Source organism: Rutidosis leptorrhynchoides, chromosome 11 (assembly GCF_046630445.1).
Source record: "Rutidosis leptorrhynchoides isolate AG116_Rl617_1_P2 chromosome 11, CSIRO_AGI_Rlap_v1, whole genome shotgun sequence".
Taxonomy (NCBI): Eukaryota; Viridiplantae; Streptophyta; class Magnoliopsida; order Asterales; family Asteraceae; genus Rutidosis; species Rutidosis leptorrhynchoides.
Window position 1 is genome coordinate 81,276,221 of NC_092343.1, and position 22,808 is coordinate 81,299,028.

The 22,808-nt window shown below is 37.0% G+C and overlaps 1 protein-coding gene across 1 annotated transcript; it reads left to right on the plus strand.

The window, feature by feature from the left end:
* Positions 1-14,551: 14,551 nt before the first annotated feature.
* On the plus strand, positions 14,552-16,994 carry LOC139877439 (sm-like protein LSM4). The gene is made up of 5 exons (XM_071864868.1): positions 14,552-14,674; positions 14,766-14,843; positions 16,150-16,186; positions 16,591-16,704; positions 16,801-16,994. Exons 1-5 carry the CDS (start codon positions 14,636-14,638, stop codon positions 16,821-16,823), a joined length of 291 nt encoding a protein of 96 aa, XP_071720969.1. The 5' UTR covers positions 14,552-14,635; the 3' UTR covers positions 16,824-16,994.
* Positions 16,995-22,808: the final 5,814 nt, after the last annotated feature.

The following is a 22,808-nucleotide window of genomic DNA, read 5'->3' on the forward strand; positions in this document are numbered from 1 at the left end:
ACCAGTAGACCTGGGCTGTTGTGATTATGATTTTCAAATATATCTTTTCAAGTAGATAACTTTTCATATAGGACTCATCTTAATCCGAGTTACGGTTTAGGATTTATGGCCCTCCGATCGTCACTATGTCCTTTTAACGTTGTGCAGAAATTTCTGACCTACTCGCACTTAGACCGTCGCCACGGTCAAACGAAGACGAGTTTGCTTCTGTAAATTTAACCACACTTAAAGGACTCATATACGGAGCCATGGCCACTGGTCTCACCTTAATTCAGTAAGGTTAGAGGCCGTGGTGACTGATCGAAATCAGCTTTTTTTTAAACTACTTTCATAAACGAAACTTACTTCACGCCTTTTGTTTGATGATGAATGATGATGACCTTTAAGACATTATTTACATACTTTTAAACCTATTAAGACGATTTACTGACTTAGTACTATTTGACTTAGGTTGAGGACTCATTGGACTTTTCGGACCGATTACTTGCACACCTTTTCCGAACCGACTTTACGACTACATTATCATTGTGAGTTATAGCATTCCCTTTTTACTTTAACTTATTTTGGGAACTGAGAATACATGCGGAATTTTATGTTTTACATACTAGGCATGAGTACTTAAACTTATATATATGTGTGGGTTATACAACGGCATAAACATTCCCTTTAGCTCGGTAACGTTTAATCATTGGTCTTTGAACCGTGAACACGAATCTTAGATATGGATCCATAGGGTTTGACATCCCCACTCGGGCTAGTAGCGCTAGCATTTAATGAGTGTTTAATACTTCGTAGACATACGCACTTGCCAAGTGTACTTTCAGGGGGTATAAACGTTAAGTTAGGCACCAAGTGCCCACGGTTAACATATACTTTATCATACTGTTTTGAAACGCTCTTTGTAGCACTGAAATCTCGTGGCCTACCTTACATACTGTTATACTTAAACTATAGCTCACCAACCTTTGTGTTGACGTTTTTAAGCATGTTTTTCTCAGGTGCTTGAGGTTAGCTTCCGCTGTGTACTAGTCGTGCTGTAGACACCCGCTGCTTAGAGTTGTCATCGCATGAACTACTTTACCTTGCATTCAAACTTTAGTACTTTTGAACTATGACTTGTAACGACCATTGTGGTCACATACACTTATTATTTGCTTCTACTTAGTGAAGCATGCTTTTGGATTGTAAAACGTTCGATGTTGGTTTAGACATCACTTTATTAATGAATGCAAACTCTTTTGAAAACGCATATAGTACTTAACCTTGTAATGATCCTGTTGTTGATGATTCGCACACGATGGTTTTGTACGGGGCATCACATTTGGTATCAGAGCCAGGTTGTAGGGAATTAGGTTGCATTAGTGAGTCTAAGACCGACCCGAGTAGGATTCACTAATAGGACTAATCTACAACTTGCTAGCTTACGTGTTTCTGCTGAACTTACTGCATGCTGCTGCTTACTTTTACTGCTATATGCCATATGTTACTACATAATTTCACTACTGTATGATATTACTTGCTTTCGATTGCATGCTACTTCTATACGATTCGTTATTATTGCCATGCTACTTATTGTTATACATGATTTAAACTGTTGGCCTAATACGTGCTTGCTTTATGACTTACTGACATGGAAAATTTATTTTTCCATGTTCAGATGTCGGATGTACCACCTGCTAGCGTTTTGGGCAGTTTAGACTCTTCAGTTACTCCACCTACCACCGTTGCCGATCCACCGATCCCGATACGTACGAGTGATCCCGGCGCTTCATCTTCCGGGACTAGCAGCCAGTCGCCTGCACCAGTGGCTACTTCTGATGGACACGTGGGCCCTACGGAGATTCCAGCTCCGTATGCTCCTGGACCCTCGGGTCACAGCCCCGCATCGGTGGTGTTGTGATCCCCACGGAGTTCGGGGAAGGGCCATTCCGTAACCACATGCGCATGCCGTGCCGACGCACTCCAGATGGACGTTTAGTGCCGATTCCGCCAGGCAGACACAGAGAGATGTTGGCCGCCTTCGGACTGCCAGTTCAGCCACCCGTGCCACCACCGCATGATTCGGATGACTCATCATCCGCCAATTCTTCATCAGACTCCAGAGACGACGAGGACCCTGCTGATATACCTATTCAGGCACCCTCCACCCCGCCGAAGAAGCGGTACCGTCCTGATGGCACCGTCATTCCAGGGGTGAATGGAGGTCGTGCTTTCATTGACGCTTTTGGTTGGCGTCGAAGGGTTACTGCCCGTAAACGGCTAGTGCCGTACCCTACCGACCCACTCATACGTAAGGTACCTCGTTACGTGCTGACTATTTTTGGAGCCGGGACATCTACACCCCGTTTCGTGTGGTCTGCACCACCCGCTCCACCAGCACCATCCGCTCCACCGGCCCCACCTGCACCACCAGCACCGCCCGCCCCACCAGCTCCCACTGTCGAGGAATTGACAAGGGAGGTGGGAATCCTCCGAGCTTGGGTTACTGAGCTCGAGGAGCAGTTGGCTCAGGTTTTGGACATCCTACACCCACCTTCACCGTAGGACTTTTGTATTAGATTTCATTATGTAATCTAGTTGTAGTTTATTGTATTACTCATGTATTGTACGGACTTATTCAGATGTATGAAACTTATTATTATTAATGGAACTTTGCCTTATTTAATTCTTGCACGATGTTCTATTTACACTACTGTACGATGATTCTGTGGTATTTGTACCTAGATGCGTTATTTAATAACATGTGATGTTTTGATTCCATGTTGGTTACTATATACTGTATTATTATTACTTGCATACTGGATTTTGACTTGAGTCAAAATTTTTGTTTAGAACATCATGGCTAACGGTCGATCCACACCTACTGCTGCTCAAATTGAAGAGATGATCCAAGAACGAGTAGCCGCAGCCCTAGCAGAAAGAGACCTCCAAGCTCCACCGCCACCACCACCGGTTATCCCACCCGTTCGAAATGGGTGTACTTACAAGGAATTCCAGAGCTGCAAACCGCATAACTTCAGTGGAACTGAGGGACCGGTTGGTCTCACCAGATGGTTCGAGAAACTTGAATCAGTATTCTGAGTTAGCAACTGTTCGGAGGACAACAAGACCAAGTTTGCATCTTGCACGCTATCTGACGGCGCGCTAACGTGGTGGAACACGTTAGCTCAAGCGAAAGGCATTGATGAGGCGTATGCTACGCCATGGGAGGAATTCAAAGCGGCAATGATTGATGAGTATTGTCCGAGAACAGAAATCCAAAAGATGGAGATGGAATTCATGCAGTTAAAGGCCGTTGGGAACGACCTTGATGGTTACAACAGGAGATTTTTGGAACTAGCTCTTATGTGTCCGACAATGGTCACACCGGAATTCAAGCGTATGGAGAGATACTTCTGGGGACTCCCTAAGTCCATCAAAGGAAACGTCACCTCGTCCAAACCACCGAATGTTCCCGAAGCAATGCGCATGGCGCATACTCTCATGAACCAAATCATTATTGATGAGCCGGAGAAGGCTAAGTTTGAAGCTGGTAGTAGCGAAAAGAGAAAGTGGGATAATAACAACAACAACAACAATAACCACAACCACCACAACAATAGGGGGAGAACCTATGACCAGACTCCTGCCAAGAGGCACAACAATGGTGGAAACCCCAACCCCAACAACAACAACAACTCCAACCCGAATTACAAAGGAACCTTACCACAATGCAAGCGGTGCTACAAACACCACACTGGGTATTGCAATGTTGTCTGTGAGAAGTGCCAACGGTCTGGGCATATCAGAAAAGACTGCAAGGTCACCACTTTGAATGGAAAGCCGAACACCAATGGGCCGAAGAAGTGCTACGAATGCGGGCAAACGGGCCATTTCATAAATGCGTGCCCAAACAAGCGAAAAGACGGAGGACTACCCCGTGGTAGAGCTTTTAATGTTAATGCAAGGGATGCACGCGATAACCCCGACTTGGTGACAGGCATATTCAAAATCAACAATCTTTTAGCTTCTGTCTTGTTTGATACTGGTGCGGATAGAAGTTATGTATGTAGACATTTTTGCGATAAGATTAATTGGTCATTAGTCCCGTTAAAAGAGAGTATGCTTGTCGAGGTCGCCAATGGAAAACTTGAAAAGGTTGACCATATTAGTCGAGGAGCTATTATCAACATAGCTGGTTCAGATTTCGAAATTGATTTGATACCTATCAAACTGGGAAGCTTTGACATGATCGTTGGTATGGATTGGTTGAGCAAGATAAAGGCCGATATTATCTGTGGAGATAAAGCACTTCGCATACCACAAGGAGATGGCGAACCACTGATCATCTATGGAGAGAGATGTACCTCGAAGTTGAACCTCATTAGTTGCGTGAAAGCGCAAAAGATTATGAAGAAGGGACGTTTTGCTGTCCTAGCACATGTGAAAGCGGTAGAAACTGAGGTGAAGAGTGTGAACGACGTTCGAATCATGAACGAATTTTCTGATGTCTTCCCAGAGGAATTGCCTGGATTGCCGCCGCAGAGAGTCGTAGAGTTTCAGATTGATTTAGTGCCAGGAGCTGCACCTGTAGCTCGCGCACCTTATAGACTTACACCTTCCGAGATGCAAGAATTACAGAGTCAACTACAAGAGCTATTAGATCGAGGGTTTATCCAACCAAGTTTCTCGCCTTGGGGCGCACCTGTTCTGTTTGTGAAGAAGAAGGATGGATCCTTCCGTATGTGTATCGACTACCGTGAACTCAACAAATTGACTATCAAGAATCGGTATCCCCTGTCCCGAATTGACGATCTTTTTGATCAACTACAAGGATCGAGTGTCTACTCAAAGATCGATTTGCGATCCGGCTATCACCAGTTGAGGGTGAAGGAAAGTGAGGTAATGAAGACTGCATTCAGGACCCGTTATGGTCATTATGAGTTTCTCGTGATGCCATTCGGTTTGACAAATGCACCTGCCGTGTTCATGGACCTCATGAATCGTGTCTGCAAGCCGTACTTGGATAAGTTTGTTATCGTCTTCATAGATGATATCCTCATCTACTCTAAGAGCGAAGAAGAGCATGCGCAACACCTCCGACTAGTACTTGAACTCTTGAGACAAAAGCAACTTTACGCCAAATTCTCCAAGTGTGAATTTTGGTTGAAGGAAGTTCAGTTTCTGGGTCATGTTGTGAGCGACCAGGGTATCAAAGTTGATCCTGCCAAAATTGAAGCTATCAGCAAGTGGGAGACCCCCACTACTCTGACTCATATTCGCCAATTCCTAGGTCTCGCCGGTTACTACCGAAGATTCATCGAAGGGTTTTCTCTGATTGCGCGTCCCTTGACCGCGCTGACTCACAAGGGCAAGAAGTTCATTTGGGAACCCGCACACGAATCAGCATTCCAGACTTTGAAGAAGAAGTTAACCACCACACCTATCCTATCACTTCCTGAGGGCAGTGACGACTTTGTTGTTTATTGTGATGCATCGAAGAGTGGTTTTGGTTGTGTACTGATGCAACGATCAAAGGTTATTGCCTATTCTTCTTGACAATTGAAGATTCACGAGCAGAACTACACTACACACGATCTTGAACTTGGATCCGTTGTCTTTGCGCTTAAATTGTGGAGACACTATTTGTATGGAACTAAGAGCACTATCTTCACCGATCACAAGAGTCTCCAGCACATCTTCGATCAGAAGCAACTGAATATGAGACAGCGTCGATGGATCGAGACACTCAACGACTACGATTGTGAACTCCGTTATCACCCTGGCAAGGCCAATGTTGTAGCTGACGCTTTAAGCCGAAAGGAGAGGACGTTACCTCTTCATGTTAGGGCTCTGAACATCACCATCCATTTGAACCTCAACAACCAGATCAGAGTAGCCCAAGATGAGGCTCTCAAGGAGGAGAATATATCTCACGAACATTTGAACGTACTTGTCTCTCGATTCGAGGTTAGGGAATCTGGACTCCGATGTTATGCCGGAAGAATTTGGGTACCTCTTTATGGAGATCTACGAAACCTTATACTTGATGAAGCACACAAATCGAGATATTCGATTCACCCCGGTGCGGGCAAGATGTACCACGACCTTAAAGAATAGTATTGGTGGCTGAATCTTAAGAAGGACGTTGCAACTTATGTTGGTAAGTGTTTGACTTGCTCAAAGGTTAAAGCCGAGCATCAGAGACCTTCTGGTTTACTTCAACAGCCGGAGATCCCAGAATGGAAGTGGGAAAGGATCATAATGGATTTCATCACCAAGCTACCAAAGACGGTGGGCAGATACGATACCATTTGGGTTATTGTTGACCGCCTCACCAAATCTGCACACTTCCTAGCAATGAAGGAAACCGATACAATGGAGAGGCTTGCTCAACTTTACATCAAGGAGGTTATATCTCGTCATGGTGTACCTTTATCGATCATCTCCGATCGCGATCCCCGTTTTGCTTCTAGATTTTGGCGTTCTTTGCAAGAAGCCATGGGAACCCGTCTCGACATGAGTACTGCTTATCATCCTCAGACATACGGGCAAAGTGAACGAACGATTCAGACGTTGGAAGACATGTTACGTGCATGCGTCATTGATTTTAGAAAGGCCTGGGAAAGGCATTTGCCACTAGCCGAATTCTCGTACAACAACAGTTATCACTCGAGCATTAATACTGCACCTTTTGAAGCATTGTATGACCGTAAGTGCCGATCTCCTATTTATTGGGCTGAAGTAGGCGAAAAGCAAATCACCGGACCCGAGGTGGTCCATGAAACCACGGAGAAGATTGCTCATATACAAGCGAGACTTAAGACTGCCCGCGATCGCCAAAAGAGTTATGCCGATCTTAAACGTAAAGACTTTGAATTCAACGTTGGTGATCGTGTAATGTTGAAGGTTGCATCTTGGAAAGGTGTGATCCGTTTTGGAAAACGTGGAAAGTTAAACCCACGATACATTGGTCCTTTTGAAATCTTGGAATGTGTTGGACCCGTTGCTTACCGTTTGGATCTACCAGCACAATTGAGCTCAGTTCATCCTACCTTCCACGTGTCAAACTTGAAGAAGTGTCTTGCTGCACCTGAACTTATCATACCACTTGAGGAACTTACGATTGACGAAAAACTCCACTTCGTGGAGGAGCCTGTTGAAATTATGGATCGTGAGATCAAAACTTTGAAACGCAACAAGATTCTGATCGTCCAAGTACAATGGAATGCCAAATGAGGACCTGAGTTTACTTGGGAGCGAGAGGATCAAATGATGCGGAAGTATCCTCACCTTTTCCCGACTCCTCCATCTACCTCAGCTTAAATTTCGGGACGAAATTTTCTTTAACAGGTGGGTAATGTAACGACCCTGGATTTTTCCAACGTTTATTTATTAATAATTATTATTATTAATACGTGTGATTAAATGAATGTATGTTATTATATTTACATGTTGCCATGATTGCCCGAACTTGACTTTAATTGCCCGAAACGTCTTTGTGACACACGAAACTTTCACGAATAATATTTTCAAGTATTATTTACATTCATGATTAGTTTTATTAATCATTTTAATTAACTAAAGTTGTTAGTTAATTACTTGGGCTTTAATTGGATTTATTTGTTAAATACTTGAACTTGGGCTTGACTAGTGTAATGAACTTATGACCTTGGGCTTATAAGCCCACCCTACATTATTAGTGGACTAACTAGCCCAATATTACATGTAAGTAATACTTAGAGTTGTAACTAGTTGGTTATGTTACTTGGAATCTAGTTAACTTGTTATCCCCATGCACATACACCAAGTAACCAACCTTTTTAGCTTTTACATGCTTGTAACCAACAAACAACACCCTCCCTCCCTTGTGTGCAGCTGATCGACAGCTTCCCTAGGTGGGAAGGGATTCAAAATCTTTTATTTTACATCATTTGTTCACTTGCAAACCTCATTCACACACACACACACACACACACACACACACATTTACTTGCAAAATCCTCTCAACATTTCCTCTCTTTTTCTCTCTAAACTTGTAAGTTACATGGGACTTTTTCTCTTCCTTTCTTCTTGTCAAAACCGTGATATATCAACCCACAATCATCATCACTTCGAGAGCTAATCCCGCAAAGACAGAATTGCCGTAAGGGACAGAACTTCGGTAGTGCACTTCGACAGCTAAGCTTGAGTTTAGGGATTCCGCTAGTTCGTATGCCTATATAGTCAGTTAGTTGACCTCATTGCCATCAGTTCAATCACTTAAATCTAGAAAGAAGTCTCATTTCACCATTAGGATACTTTGTTTGTTTTAATCTTTGTTTACTTGTGTTGATTTCTAGTAGTTGTTAGTTATTTACTTACTTGGCTTCAAGAATCTAACTTACTAGTTTTATTCTTCTTTTATCTTGTAATAACAAGAACAACAAGAACATAAACTTTCTAGATATGTTCTACATTTGTTATTTTTAAAAAGATTAATGTTCATGTGTTGATAAATTCATACTTGTAATTCATGTTAGTAAACTTTAAAGTTTACTTTACTTAAAGATCAAACCTTGGTTGAATCTTTAAAAGTATGAACAACCCATGAACTTATTTACTTGTTTATTTAGTTACTTGCACTTAAATTTTATGATTTTGGTTGTTGTTGGTCAAGTACTACAAGTTAGTCTTGATCTCATATCTCTTGGAACTTAAAGTTAACTTAAAAGTTCAAGAACATGTAAATAAGTTTTCTTTAAATATAACTTTGTATACTTATGCTTGATCTAGACTTTTGAGTCTTGGATCTTCAAGATCTAACTAAGAACTATGTTCTACATCTTAAGATCTTGATTAGTTAGTTTACTTTCAAGTTTGTAACTTATTATTAGTTTTAAAGTTCATGTATGTGTTAGATCTAAGACTTTGATGTAACTTTGGTTCATCAAAACACTTACAACTCTTAAGTGAAGTTGTGCTACATGTCTTGGACTTGCACAAGGGTTATGATGGTCAAAAATTGGTAAATATGATGTAAACACATCAATGAGTTGTACACTTGAAGCTATAGGCATCAAGGATGAGAACCATGATGAACAACAAACACCAAACCCACCGGAACCCATTATTTTTCCGCTTACTGTTCTCTGCCTACTGTTCTGCTGTTTCTGTAACAGACCAGTAGACCTGGGCTGTTGTGATTATGATTTTAAAATATATCTTTTCGAGTAGATAACTTTTCATATAGGACTCATCTTAATCCGAGTTACGGTTTAGGATTTATGGCCCTCCGATCGTCACTATGTCCTTTTAACGTTGTGCAGAAATTTCTGACCTACTCGCACTTAGACCGTCGCCACGGTCAAACGAAGACGAGTTTGCTTCTGTAAATTTAACCACACTTAAAGGACTCATATACGGAGCCATGGCCACTGGTCTCACCTTAATTCAGTAAGGTTAGAGGCCGTGGTGACTGATCGAAGTCAGCTTTTTTTTTTAAACTACTTTCATAAACGAAACTTACTTCACGCCTTTTGTTTGATGATGAATGATGATGACCTTTAAGACCTTATTTACATACTTTTAAACCTATTAAGACGATTTACTGACTTAGTACTATTTGACTTAGGTTGAGGACTCATTGGACTTTTCGGACCGATTACTTGCACACCTTTTCCGAACCGACTTTACGACTACATTATCATTGTGAGTTATAGCATTCCCTTTTTACTTTAACTTATTTTGGGAACTGAGAATACATGCGGAATTTTATATTTTACATACTAGGCACGAGTACTTAAACTTATATATGTGTGGGTTATACAACGGCATAAACATTCCCTTTAGCTCGGTATCGTTTAATCATTGGTCTTTGAACCGTGAACGCGAATCTTAGATATGGATCCATAGGGTTTGACATCCCCACTCGGGCTAGTAGCGCTAGCATTTAATGAGTGTTTAATACTTCGTAGACATACGCACTTGCCAAGTGTACTTTCAGGGGGTATAAACGTTAAGTTAGTTACCAAGTGCCCACGGTTAACATATACTTTATCATACTGTTTTGAAACGCTCTTTGTAGCATTGAAATCTCGTGGCCTACCTTACATACTGTTATACTTAAACTATAGCTCACCAACCTTTGTGTTGACATTTTTAAGCATGTTTTTCTCAGGTGCTTGAGGTTAGCTTCCGCTGTGTACTAGTCGTGCTGTAGACACCCGCTGCTTAGAGTTGTCATCGCATGAACTACTTTACCTTGCATTCAAACTTTAGTACTTTTGAACTATGACTTGTAACGACCATTGTGGTCACATACACTTATTATTTGCTTCTACTTAGTGAAGCATGCTTTTGTATTGTAAAACATTCGATGTTGGTTTAGACATCACTTTATTAATGAATGCAAACTCTTTTGAAAACGCATATAGTACTTAACCTTGTAATGATCCTGTTGTTGATGATTCGTACATGATGGTTTTGTACGGGGCATCACAGTAGTCAATATTAACACTCCTTATTCCCATAATACTTACAAAAACACTAATAGTATATAAGGCAGCTTTTATTGTACTACCCAAGTCAGTTTCTTATGAACATTGTGATTACTCAAAGTTTAGAGTAACACAATCAAAATGACATAAAACTTCCTTGTTAATAAAAAAATTTCATTTAGACATTTAATATAGTAACAATACCTTACCGTTTTGAATAGACTGAAGTGAAATACATGTCTTTATTGAGCTTTCAACCATCATCTATTTTCAATTTCCACAAAGAAATCCACCATCATAATCTGCAATAACCACTAAGTAAACATACTAAATAAAAATCCAAGTTATTGAAACAGTAGAATAGCAAAGATTTAATTAGATTATGGGTTATGTGCTTAAGAGAAAACCCAGAAAATAAAATTTCAAATTATCATAAATTTATAGCAACTGTGATTGTTAGCTTTTCAAGGAGTACAAAATGTGACATATATGTGAGAGTCTTTCAAGGAGCAAACCTGTAAGATTTACTCAGACCCAAGTTTAATGAATTTTCATCAACAAATAAAGAGCCTATTGATCTTTCTATTGTTGGGCTTCGCAAGCAAGCATCATGTAGCTCTCTTTCATAATACTCTGTAAAAAAAAAAACAAAGTTGATTTACTAATTATCCAACACATCCTGCCATTAGAAAATTGATTAGAGTAAGCATCTCATTCTATAACATTTACTCATAACAGATAGTACATGGAACTTACAAACGACCTTTAACGGGTCAAGCCATCTTCTTAAGCCCTTCAACCACTCCAACAACCGCTTTGTCAATACTATTTGTTAGCATAAGAATTGAATACCTGATTTTATAGAGAATAGGGTTCGAAAAAACACCGCAAGATCATCGATGGATCCTGGATTCCTATCGATCCAGTGATAGCCGATGAATAACACTACATGAACGCAATTTCACAATTTCTAACGTTCAATCCCACGGTGGCCTTTAACGTTAACATTCAAAAAAGTATCACCACGATAGCCGATGAATAATAGTATCACCATGATATACTTTAACATTGATCATCATCTTTACTGTTTGGAAATTGTAGACGAAACCTTTAGAGTTCTCAACAATTTTAGTCGACGATTCGGTGGTAGAAGTTTAGGGTTTTTTTATGAATGTCGTAACTAATTGGTTTTTTTGCAGGAACCCCTATTTTTTTTCCTCCCCAGTGTGTTTTAGAAATATTAGGGATACTCGTGTTTTTCTTTATGGATATGCGTGTTTTTCTTTTTGGTTAAATTTTTTTTAAGTGTAAATTGACTTAATGACATCATCAAGATGTCTCTAATTTTTTCTTTCTTTTTATTAATTTTTGTTTAAGCTTAAAAATTAGTTATTTATTACATCATCATTTTAAGATTTTAATAGAATCTATAGTTAGATTTCTCAAAAGAGTAACTACGAATTTGTAACTTATATAGAATGTGAATTATTAATAAATAAATAGAAATTAATTACAAAAATTTGTACTATGGAATTCGATGGTGTTGACTGTGTTAGTGGTTGTGTCGTCTTTGTTGAACCGACTTCTTTTTCTTTATTTTATGTTCCTTCCACATTTATTCTCAAACGACCTTCTTCGTGTTCTCTGCGGATGCTTCACTTTCCCAGTCCTCGCGCTCCCCGTACTTAGCATCTGCTCCTTCCAGTCCCCACCATTTCTTCATCTAGCATCTCCTCTTCTCCGTCAGTTGTTTCCATTTTCTCTCTTTCGTTCCACCGCCTTGACGTCGGGTTTCTAGATCCATTTTGGAGATGACCGACGATTTTTTGGCCTTGTGTATTCTCTCTGGTTTTCGATTTTAAGTGGGTTCTCCACCATCAGGTTGTCTTTCGTTGATCAGGTGTGTTCTCTTTGATTTTCGACACTTGTTTCGCATCTCTTTGTGGTTTCCGGCAGCCCACACGCTGAATTGATGTTCATGGAAGGATTTGGTGTTGGTTTTTCGTCTTGTGGTATCCGGGCTCAAGTGTGGTGTTCTTGGATTCCTATATGAAGTTACAGAATTGGGACGGCGAATTTTGGGGTGATTCCTTCGTAGTATTGGCATTGCAGTCTCTTTGGTTACGAACTCTACATTATTTTGTTGCTTTTATGAGTTGGAGGTGTTTGATCGACGACGTTGATGTTAGTGGGAGGTTGAGCTATCTTTGGTTCTTAATGTATTTGCGTTGCTCCTCACTTCGTGATTTTCTTGTGTGGTGGTGTCTTGATTATCACATGTTATTGATAGGGGCGGATTTCAGTTTCATTGAAGTCACATTTGATCGCCGTCAATTTGCTATGCGGGATTCTTTGGTGAAGTTCTAGATCCACGGTGCAAGATTTCACTGATGATTGTTGTCATTAGAGTTGCATGTTGCTTGTATTTGTTTTGATTCAACGTTAGTTGGTTTAATTTGATTGTAATTCCATGTAGTTGTTTCAATTTGTATTGTTCAATTAAATCAATGGACCTATACAAACAATCTAGGTACACTCTATGTCACTTGTAAGGGTGTGCATGGTTCGGGTAGAATCGAAAAAACCTAGAACCGAGTAGGAACCGAACCGAAACTGAAATATCAGAAGTTATATGGTCCGGTCCTTGGTCCATATTTCTCTAATATTTTGGGTATCAGTCCGGTCCGGGCCAAACCCGAAAAAACTAATGTTTTAGACCGAACCGAATGATGTATATTTGTGAGAGATTTTTAGAGGAATAATATGAGTATTCTATTATAATTTTTAACAACATTGCTCCTAAATATCATATTGCATTACGTGTATACATATAATAAATTCAGAAAACAAGATAAACTCTTATAATAACTTCAGAAGGTTACGTATATTTAGACACCAAAGAATAAATTCTTCTAATAATCCAACATCAAGATAAACTCTTTTAAATCCCAACAGTAAGTAAATGGATAAACTCTTTTAATAATTTAATCTTTAATCAAAAAGATACTTACGTATATTTAGCATGTACATAACTTATAGCAAAAAGAATTATAATCGGTGCATAATACAAACTCCTAATTTAGTGATAAGTCGGTGGTCTAATAATGTATGCGTGTTATATATTGATTGTATAAGCTTTTTTCATTTATACGTGTTACACGTGTTACATTTTGATTGTTATATGATGTAAATTTCAAAATATGAGAATGAAATAATATATATTAGTTTTTCAACAATATAAATGGGTCGGGTATTTATTCGAACCGACTTGGACCGAAGCTAGAATTGGTTCGAACCGAACTATGTATAAATGGTCCGGTCCACTGTTCTTATTTTCTAAATAATTGAGTTTCGATCCGATCCAGATATTGTGGTTCGGTTCGGGTATGAACCATTCACAACCCTAGTCACTTGTAATTTTGTTTAGTCCTCGATTCGTTTTAATTTAATCTCCTGTTTTTTCAAAAAAAAAAAAAAAAAATTATTTAACATTGTAGTTTATCGCACGTGCCAATATTCCCTGGCTCACTTCAAATAAACTCCGTAAAATAATTTAGGGATTCTTATTCCGCCATTGCTCCTCTGAAGGTTAAGGAAGACGACTCCTCTGTAAGTATCAATCGACTACTTTTCAAAATCAATTATTTTTTATTCACTAACAACAATTTTATTACTAGATTCATAATTAACACGATGCTCAAATTTTACTAGATCTAGGGTTCAGTTGCTTTGCGGCTTCATAATTTGTATTCCGTATGATGATAATAATAATTGAATTCATTGACCTAATTCGCATCGTCGTTTACTTTTATTTCATCTCAGGTTTCTTATAAATTCAGTTCACCCCAATTCTAAACCCTAGAAAAAATGGTACGTGACCTAAATCATATACTTCGCTTAATTATTACATGTATGTGTATGCGTATGTATACTTATATTTTAGATGTGCTGTAGTTTAATGTTGCGGTTACTTTTTGTATCAGCTTCCTTTATCTTTACTGAAGACAGCACAGGGTCATCCTATGGTATGATCTGTTATTTCATTGAGATGTATGCTGTTGTTTAACCTAGTAATTGCTTATATTTTGGATAAATGATTTAGTTTTTGTGATTGATAGTTGGTTGAGCTGAAAAATGGGGAGACATACAATGGACATTTGGTTAATTGTGATACGTGGATGAATATTCATCTTCGTGAAGTTATCTGTACTGCAAAGGTCTGTATTCATAGCATATGAGTTTATTTTACGAACAAAGTTGTTCCGTAGGCGTAGAATAACTTTAAGTTTTGGGATTCTTTTTGTGTAGGATGGAGATAGGTTTTGGAGAATGCCTGAATGCTACATTCGTGGGAATACGATTAAGTATCTTAGAGTTCCCGATGAGGTAAGTCAGATCGATTTTGTTTATATGCAAATCTGTGTATGTTATTCTTGGATTCATCCTTTGTAATACATAGTTATTATTTTGATAATATGGCGGTTTAAAGTTTTGGTCTTTTAGCTCTTAATGAGAACATTACTCATTGAAAAGGAAATGTATCAGTTGCTTTCAAAGATGAAGTTCAAGAAGTCTTTAACAAGTCCACTATTAAATTACAAGCAATTGCATCACCTATATTATATATGACTGATTTTAATGTGTGTAACATAATAACAATAAGGAAGTTTGGGAGAGGCTAAGTTTATAAGATGAGTAGATATACATACAATTACACACACAAAGATACTAAAAGTTTAAACCCTCATAAAGTCAGCTGGCTTAGTTATTGCTGAAAGTTTCTGTTGGCCGATTGGGTGGGGGTAGTTTGGTAAGATGGAAACTTCTAGTATGTATCAAATTTGTAAATGACTGGCAATCATTGAATGATTGATTATGCATTACTCATATATTTTTTTACTAGGTTCCACTTTATTATGGTACTGCATGGTCAATTGTTATCGTCGAAAAATGCATGGGTTGGGTAACAGGTCAAAATGATGTGGATGTTGAAACTTGCCACGATTTAAATAACACCTTGGGATACCTTATACCACTTGACTTGTTTCATTTTGATTGTTTAATGTGGCCCATTTGAGCGGTTAGAGTTAAAACATTACCCAAATTGTAATTGGTTGAAATGACTACTGGAATTGATCTCAAACCCAAATTGTAACTGGTTGAAATGCCTACTGGAAGTGATCTCAATATTAATGGCATCTGTAAAGTAAATAATATTGAATATTATCAATTGCTTCCATTTACATGTCTTAGTTTTATCAACTAAATACAATTAACCGCCTTCACTAAATGTTATTGATTTAATATACATGCTGTGTAAGATGAAAATAATAATTGTATAATCAGGCAATTTTGTCGACAATCTTCTAAATGGTGGAGTATTTTTTGTTCAATTGTTCTATACTGAATTGTGCAACTGGGTTTTGCATGTACCGGTATAGTTAGGGATAGTTGTTTCTAGCCCAGATGTCTTGTAAAATAAAAGATGGTTTTGACCTGTTTAAAATTAGGGATATTGAAGTGTCTTCTAAATCGCGATTCCATAATTTTATTTTTGTTGAATTGACCACCTTTTTCAACTATCTTATATTCTTACAAGTTCTTCATGACAATTTCAATTCTTATTAAAAAGTAATGTATTTGTACATATCGATGCACATCTAACCTATATTTTGTGTTCTTCCATTACCAGGTTATTGATAAGGTTCAAGAAGAGAAGAGTCGTGCAGGTATATTCAGAACATTTTCAATTTAATTATATATGTGCATCAGATCTTCTGTTGTGATAGTCTCACCTGCCAGGTTCCCCTGGTTCTGGACATATCTAAATTTGCACGATTTGTGCCAACAAAAACATGTTATATTATACTTGGCCAATGGGTCGGGTTGGGTCAATGGTCAAACGGTCGAAATGGCCAACTAGGCCATTGGTTGAAACGGGTCAGATTTTAAATAGGTCAACCGGGTTGGGTTGAGACCCGTATTCAATTTTCAGATTTTAGTTTCACATTGTGGTTTTCATTTTCTCGTTCCAGTTTCACGTTTCGGTTTTCAGTTTATATCTTTTGTTTTTTCATCACAAAGTTTATGTGATAATCATTGCTGTTATGTTGTGTCACTTCTTATATTTCAGATAGGAAACCACCTGTAGTGGGACGTGGTAGAGGAAGAGGTAGAGAGGATGATGGAATTGGTAGAGGAGGACGAGGCAGGGGTGGGCCCGGCGGCAGGACTGGTGGGGGCAGAGGTACTCATTAAATTAACCCATTTATCTATTATCGTTTTTCTTTTTCTTCATATGAACTCTTTTTCCTGACCCCAGAATGTTATTGTCTGATTACAGGTGGTGGCCGTGGGCGACAATAGTGCACTACTACTATCGATGCTGCTTGTGCCAGTTTTAAAAGGCGTGTAGCTAACCATGCTATGGTAACTAGTTGAATTTGGAACAGTATTGACTAGTGCTTTTTAACTCGTTTTTATTATGCTAAACACAATGCTCTTGTTTTTAATGGAGCCATTAAACCTTCGTTATTCTGGTCGGTAAGTCCCACCTTCTGCTGAACTTTATTATTTGGTTGAAAGAAATCAATTATGTACTTAACACCTATACCATACCTTAATGTCAACTCATCCCTTCAATCTATATGCTACAACATACATCATTAAATATCAAACCTGAAGTTTTAGAGGGTTTAAATTTACAAAACACCTGAATTTAATATCCCAAAGTCTATGAAAGCCTCACTCTGGAAACCTGTTTAAGCTATCTATAAAGATCGCCCAGATTAATAGTGTCAACAGTCCAGATGATTCTAAACTGACCAGGGCTTTAGCTTGATACTGATAACAACAATAAGATTATTTAAGGCTAGCACAAGTGTAGTTCACAAGTTCTCCACACCCAAGTCGTAAGTATACTTCTGTATAACCTGTTTGCAACATCTAAAATTCATACCTTCCTAAGGTTGGGATAAATTTGATCTTTGAATTAAAAATATGATCTATAAAATTCATCATTGTGGAGAAGTTTCGAGTTTTTATGGATCGTGTTGAAGATGTTGATGGTCCTAGAGGTAGATGTGGTCCGGTTTTCGTCATGTGATCAGTAGTTTGTTGGTGTTTCTTTTTGATGTTTTTAGGTAGCTCCTTACGGTAGTTTATATACTTTTTGCCTTTTTGGTTGGTTTTATGTCTTGGGTAGTGATATTTCTAAATATGGTATAGATTCACATGGTCACGTGAGTGTACTAATATATACTACGTATCATTAAGTGACAGTTTACATATGTTTTATGCTAGAATTTATTTGAGGGTATTTTGGAAAGATTGCATTCGAGTTGAATCTATCAATTATAAATTTGGAAATATCACATCCCGTATGTTTTAGGTTCTTGAGATTGGCTTGTTGGTAAAGAAAAAGAGTAGTGTACCTTAATCAATTGCGTTGATGATTAATACAATAAAGGGCTTGTGATGTGTAATGAAATCATTTTCCAACCTTGTATTATGGTCTGTGGATCAAAATTACGTAACCATATTGATTTGATGCTTTTAATGATGGGATTTGACTTATAAATAGTGGAAGAAACTGATTGAGAAATAAGTGTGACAAAAAATATTTTTTAAAGTTATTCAATTTGTTCTTATTTAACTAACCAAAAGGGTGGTAACATTATGTGATAAAAATTTGGCCTCTAAAAAAAGATAGAACTTTTAAGAGGTCCCAGGTTCTAATTCATCCCAATGCAAAATAAATCCCCTTGTGACCATGGAGGTTTACCGGCGATGAGCCGATGACTCCGAGCTATTCGCAAGGTAGGAGTTCGCTTTGAGATTAGTCGATTTGTAAAGCGGATTATAAAAGTACACTCAAAAAATTTGATCTTACTATGGGACTTATTATTATTATTTTATAGGAGATTTGTAACTAGTTTTGTTACATAATAATGTTTACATGATTACATCTTATCTGCTCTTTCACAAGATTGAGTAATGTTGTTGTCATTGTCTATCATTTGACGTTTTTCGAACAATTTAATCAATAATAATCATAATAAAGAGGGGTTAGCATCATAATCTCGAATTTAGCAATTAGCATATATAGTTGTTCTGCATAGAAAACGTGTGTTCAATTTAAAAGTCAATAAAACAAGTCTAATAATTTGCATTCAAATCAACACGATTCTTGTTATCCAAGTCAGTTAGTACAAGTCTTTGCATGAAAACTAAGTTTGATGCGACTGTCTTGTTTTCTTGCCCTCCACTTCACGAGGTTAAGACTATGCACCGTGTCGTTATCGAATTGACATCACGCCTTACCACATTGTTAAATTTAAAATCACGGTTAATTTTAGAGTTAACTATATCAAAAAGTTAAAATGTATTTAACTATATGAGTTTTTCTAAATATAGCTCTAAGGGCTATCCTTAAGCTTTTAGGACATGCTTTATTTTGTTGTAACCTGTAAATAACCGCTATAATAACTTCCTATTAACCACTCCACTAACTACAACGTACCACCAATTATGCTCAAATTATTTTCTTAAGCATAGCCCTTAGGGCTATGTTTAGAAAAACTATAATCACACTTATATTATTTGTATCCAACTTTATCATTTTAGATTCTACGTATTACAATTCGTAATATTAATTGTTTTATGTATTCAGAGTAACTTTTTTTTTTTTTTATTTTTTTTTTATTTTTATATACACGCTGGTTTTCGAGTAACTTAGTTATATGATCACTCATTATAAACTTTTCTAAAAGGCCCTAAGTTTTTATAAAAAAAAACTAGCAAACAGCTAGCAATACAAAACGCAACCACAAAATAGAGATAACCTTTAAAACAAACCCGATCGAACCAAACAATGAAAAAACTAGACAAGAACTATACTCAAGAGTATTCGGACTAATCCCAACTAAATCAACTGTATAATCCAATCTAACGACACAACTGAGGGGGGCTAGTCTCAAATTTTTACAAAAAATTCACGAACAGACACAAGAAAAGCTTAATTTCATAGCCATAACATTCAATCAGCTTCGTCATCATTCTCATCTGAGTTCTTCATCAGTTCAACGAGAATAACATTCACAAAATCTTTTGTTGGTATCGAAAGACACAGTAGACAACGAAAAAGTTGAAACACTCGTTAAAATATCAAATATCTCAAGTGCTTTGTTGACTTTTTAAAGAATTGTGATTGATTAATTTGTAGTGAATTATTATTGTTTTTGCATTCCTTATAAGCTAATATGATTAGTTATAGTTCTAAGGGGTAAGGTTAAATAAACCTATAATATTAATGTTAACTAATTATTATATTATTATTAATTACAATTATTATTATTATTATTATCATCATTATTATTATTATTATTATTATTATTGTAAACAGTACTATTTTATTAGGCTTATTATTATTATTATTATTATTATTATTATTATTATTATTATTATTATTATTATTGATTGATTATGATTGATTAATTGATTATTGATTGATTAATTGATTATTGATTGATGATATATATGTATGAAAATAATACTTCTAACAATACTACAAGTGGATCCTCTTAAGTTTAGATTATGAACTTTCTAATTTGATGAAGTAAATGATTTGGTGCACGATACCAAAATCAGATAAGTTCATTCAAAATGGGCAACTAGTCGCTTTCTATTGACGGATTACCCTTTTAAAAAAAATATTATTATTTACTTATGTGAAAAGTAAAGACATAATTATAGTCAAAATTATGAGGAAAATCTTAATGATTTGTTGTCGGTGGAGGGGGTGATTCAGCTAACGCTGGCGAACTGTGGCCTTCCACCCTATTAGTGGTGGCCATCGATTTTTTTTTCTTTTCATATCTGTCAATTTTAATGGTTGTGGTGGCTATCTGTGTTGCAGTGATTTTCGGTGTTCCTTCACCAAGTTGGTGGTGGCCACCGACTGAAATTTTCTGATAGATGCTGTGGTCTACCACCCATTGGTGGTGGCCACTGTTTGTGGCCGGATGATGGTTGATAGGTAGATTGAGATGGTCTCTCACGGTGGTTAACAATGGTGGGTGAAGGAGGATCGGGAGGTTGGTGGTGGTCGTGGTGTCCGTATTGGTTTTTGGTTTATTGGCTGGGGTTTCATTTTGTGGGTGCCTTCCTTTCCGGGGATGACTTCGGTCTGAACCAGGCGACAATCTCTCTGTTGGAGATCTGGTCCTAGATCCAGAGGAGGACTCGAGTTTTTGCCGGTTTGACTTATCTGAAGACGACTGGTCTGCTTGTGGCTTGCTGGTGTTCGGGTTTTGATGTTGTTTCGGAGGCGATCAACGTTCTCTAGATTGCAGCCGTTGTGTTTTGTATTTGTCTAGTTTTAGGCCTTTTTAGTGCAGTTTTTACATTGGTTGTTCGTGTTTAGCTTGTTAGGCATGTATATACTTTCTGGTCATTTTTATTCCTCCATGTTGGGCTGGATCTTTGATTTATGTTAGTTCTTATTGCCGCTTATTTTGGCTCTGTTTGAATTTTTATTTGTATCAATTGTATTTGTTGATCTTCTAATTTATTATATGTTATCGTTTTTTCAGCAAAAATAGATATCATAATGATTTGCTTATTTCCGAGTTTGTTTGAATGAATGAAAAGGAAAGGAAAAGGATCCTTTCAATTTGAAAAGATGCTTTGAAAAGAAAAATTACACTAAATATTATATTCATTTTCTTTTCTTTATTCCCAACATAAAACTCGGCAACATCTATTCTCTTTATATTTCTTTCACTTCATTTCTTTTTGGATTAAAACTTGGAACAAAGCTTAAGGAAAGAGAGGAAACCAACGTCACCCGTTTAAGCGTTTACTCTTCTTGTGTCATGGAACAAAGTTGATCAAAATATGCCATTAAAGAAGAGAATTTTTATAAAAATGGTATACATGCTTGGAAAGTAAGTATAAAAACATGGGTTAATAATATTAATAATACAAATGTGACACATGACTTCCACATAAGGTGGTACCAGTCTGCCAGAGAAATAATACCATCTTGAATTTCTTTTTTGAATAGAAATATCTTATGTCCAATATTGTTACCATAAGTGAGTCACATGAAAGCAGAACATGTGGTAAAGGAGCTAGGCCCATTTCAGATTGTGTAGATACAACACATTTATAGACAACGAGGACTCTTTTTGCCAAATATGCAGGTATATTCGGATACTATTGACCTGCCATGTACCGAAACGCAAAAAGATACTACCTTATTATACCAAGAATAGTGAAAACGTAACGCCTAATTTCGTGAGTACCAAACACAAAAATGGTTAGTCTTTCGATCTAGTGTACCTTCTAGTTAATCACTAGAGCACCTGATTGCTATATACGTAGCGTTTGTCCACAGTCATGAGGACAAATGCGAATCTTTTGAGAGGGAGGGTATGGTCACTCGACCCAAAAACAATCGAGTTATATTGTCACAATTTATAGATGTGTAAACATATAAAGGTAAGTTGAATAAATGGTTAAGGGTTTTTACTTTTTATTTTATATCAAGTAACGTTTCAACTTTTCATATATCTTTATTTGAAAATGAGTTTGTTTCCATGGTTTTTACAAACCATTTTTCAGATTAACTAATAAAGAAATAATAATTTTATTTACTAATTTAAAAACTATACAAAAACATATTATTAAGTGAAACAAAAATAATTACTCCGTACTTCTTTTAAAATAGAGCCCGGATTCTATTCCATATTTATTGAATTTGATTATAATGAAAATATAATTTATTTGGAGGCTAGAAAAATAGATTATAAACTAGTTAAAAAGACCCGTGAATTCACGGGTTTGTTCAAGAAAAATATATAAAAATCGAAATAGAAAACGAAATCATAAGTTCAACTCATTTAAGGTGGAAATTTAAACTCATTAATGATATATATCTACATAAGAATATCTATAACTAAATCATAAGTTCAACCACCAAACCATATTTAACATCTTTGATACAATATACATAAATATAATTCATACCTAATCAAGATAAAACAACGGAATGATCAAGTTTAAAACACAAACATTAAATATTTTCTCTACTTATATAAGTTTATTATTGTATAGGATCATTATTCTAAAGTAAATTTCATCAGCAATACTCACACAATATGAAGCGATGTTGCTTAATTCAAAAGTACCCATTTTGAACATATAAATTACTCATTTTGGCCATTGTAGGGTTCTACATAACTAATATAATCCACAATACCATGAAACTTGAATAACATAAATAATATTTTACTCACGTATTCTATGTCATTCAACACTTATAATGCGGTGTTTTTGCTCACATTATCT